At 58.1% G+C, this 1,478-nt stretch overlaps 1 protein-coding gene across 1 annotated transcript in view; it reads right to left on the minus strand.

The window, feature by feature from the left end:
- LOC104469514 (synaptic vesicle glycoprotein 2A-like) overlaps positions 1-1,382 on the minus strand; it is a gene marked incomplete at its 3' end in the record, with an annotated part of 1,632 nt that extends 250 nt beyond the window's left edge. The window contains exon 1 of the mRNA XM_010084050.1: positions 977-1,382. Within this exon, the coding sequence (XP_010082352.1) occupies positions 977-1,382 (406 nt within the window). The remainder of the gene's footprint in view (positions 1-976) is intronic.
- Positions 1,383-1,478: the final 96 nt, after the last annotated feature.

Here is a 1,478-nt window from a genome sequence, read left to right on the forward strand (position 1 = left end):
GACCAGCATCCTCCCCTCCCGCTGCATCCCAGAGGGGAAACTGAGGAAGGGGATGAGAGAATCGTGGAATGGGTTGGGTTGGGTTGGGATGGGTTGGGCTGGGTTGGATTAGGTGGGGTTGGGTTAGGTTGGGTTGGGTTGGGTTAAGTTGGGTTAGGTTGGGTTAGGCTGGGTGGGGTTAGGTTGGGTTGGGTTAGGTTGGGCTGGGGTTGGTTGGGTTGGGTGGGGTTGGGTTGGGTTGGGTTGGAAGTGACCTTAGAGATCATCAAGTTCCAACCCCCCTGCCATGGGCAGGGACACCTCCCACGAGCCCAGGTTGCTCAAAGCCTCATCCAGCCTGGCCTTGAACCCCTCCAGGGATGGGGCATCCACAGCTTCTCTGGGCAACCTGGGCCACTGGTTGGGTTGGGTTAGGTTGGGCTGGGGTTGGTTGGATTAGGTGGGGCTGGGTTGGATGGGGTTGGGTTAGGTTGGGTTGGGTTAAGTTGGTTTGGGTTAGGTTGGGTTAGGTTGGGTTAGGTTGGGTTAGGTTGGGCTTGGTTGGTTTAGGTGGGGTTGGGTTAGGTTAGGTTGGGCTGCGTTAGGTTGGGCTGGGTTAGGTTGGGCTGGGTTGGGTTGGAAGGGACCTTTGAAGGTCATCTCAGCCAATGTCCTGCCATGAGTGGGGACATAGAATCACAGGATGGGTTGGGGTGGACGGGACCTTAGAGACCACCCAGTGCCCCCCCCTGCCATGGGCAGGGACACCTCCCACTAGCCCAGGTTGCCCAAAGCCTCATCCAGCCTGGCCTTGAACCCCTCCAGGGATGGGGCATCCAGACATCCTCACATCTTTGACTGGCTCAAGTCACTCAAATTCTCATCCGATGTGACCTCAGATGTCCCCAGCGATGGGGCATCTCCCACCTCTCTGGGAAACCCGGGTGAGTGTCCCACCACCCTCAAGCATAACAAACCCGTCCTCCTGAACGCCCACCCAGCATGCGGAGGCGGCCGATCTTGTCCATGAGGAGGGCCGAGACAATGTTCCCGGGGAGGACGGCCAGGGTGCCTAGGAAGCTGACGAAGTAGATCATGTAGGCGTTGTTGTCATCGCTGAAGTCCAGCTGGCAGCCCTCCTTGTTGTGCAGGAAGGTGCTGTTCACCACCCGGCTGTTGATGAACTTGTACTCAAAGAGATCTGGTGGGATGGAGAAAGGGTTCGATGGGGTCGCCCCCTTCTCCAGCACCCCCCTGGGGACCACCCCGACCCCCCGGCCCCAACCTGTGTTGTAGAAGACGGTGGAGATGAAGGTGCAGTTCTTGAAGAAGGTGTTGCTGGAGGTGATGTCCTCAAAGTAGCACTCCTCGAAAAGCGAGTCCTCAAACGTCACCGATTTCATCTTCAGGCCAATGAACCTGGGGGGGTGGGTTGGATGGGGAGGAAGAGCCCAGTCCATACTTGGCACCCTACATCTTGCACCCAGCACCCAAAACCT

This window comes from Pterocles gutturalis, unplaced genomic scaffold, assembly GCF_000699245.1.
Source record: "Pterocles gutturalis isolate BGI_N339 unplaced genomic scaffold, ASM69924v1 scaffold34361, whole genome shotgun sequence".
Taxonomy (NCBI): domain Eukaryota; kingdom Metazoa; phylum Chordata; class Aves; order Pterocliformes; family Pteroclidae; genus Pterocles; species Pterocles gutturalis.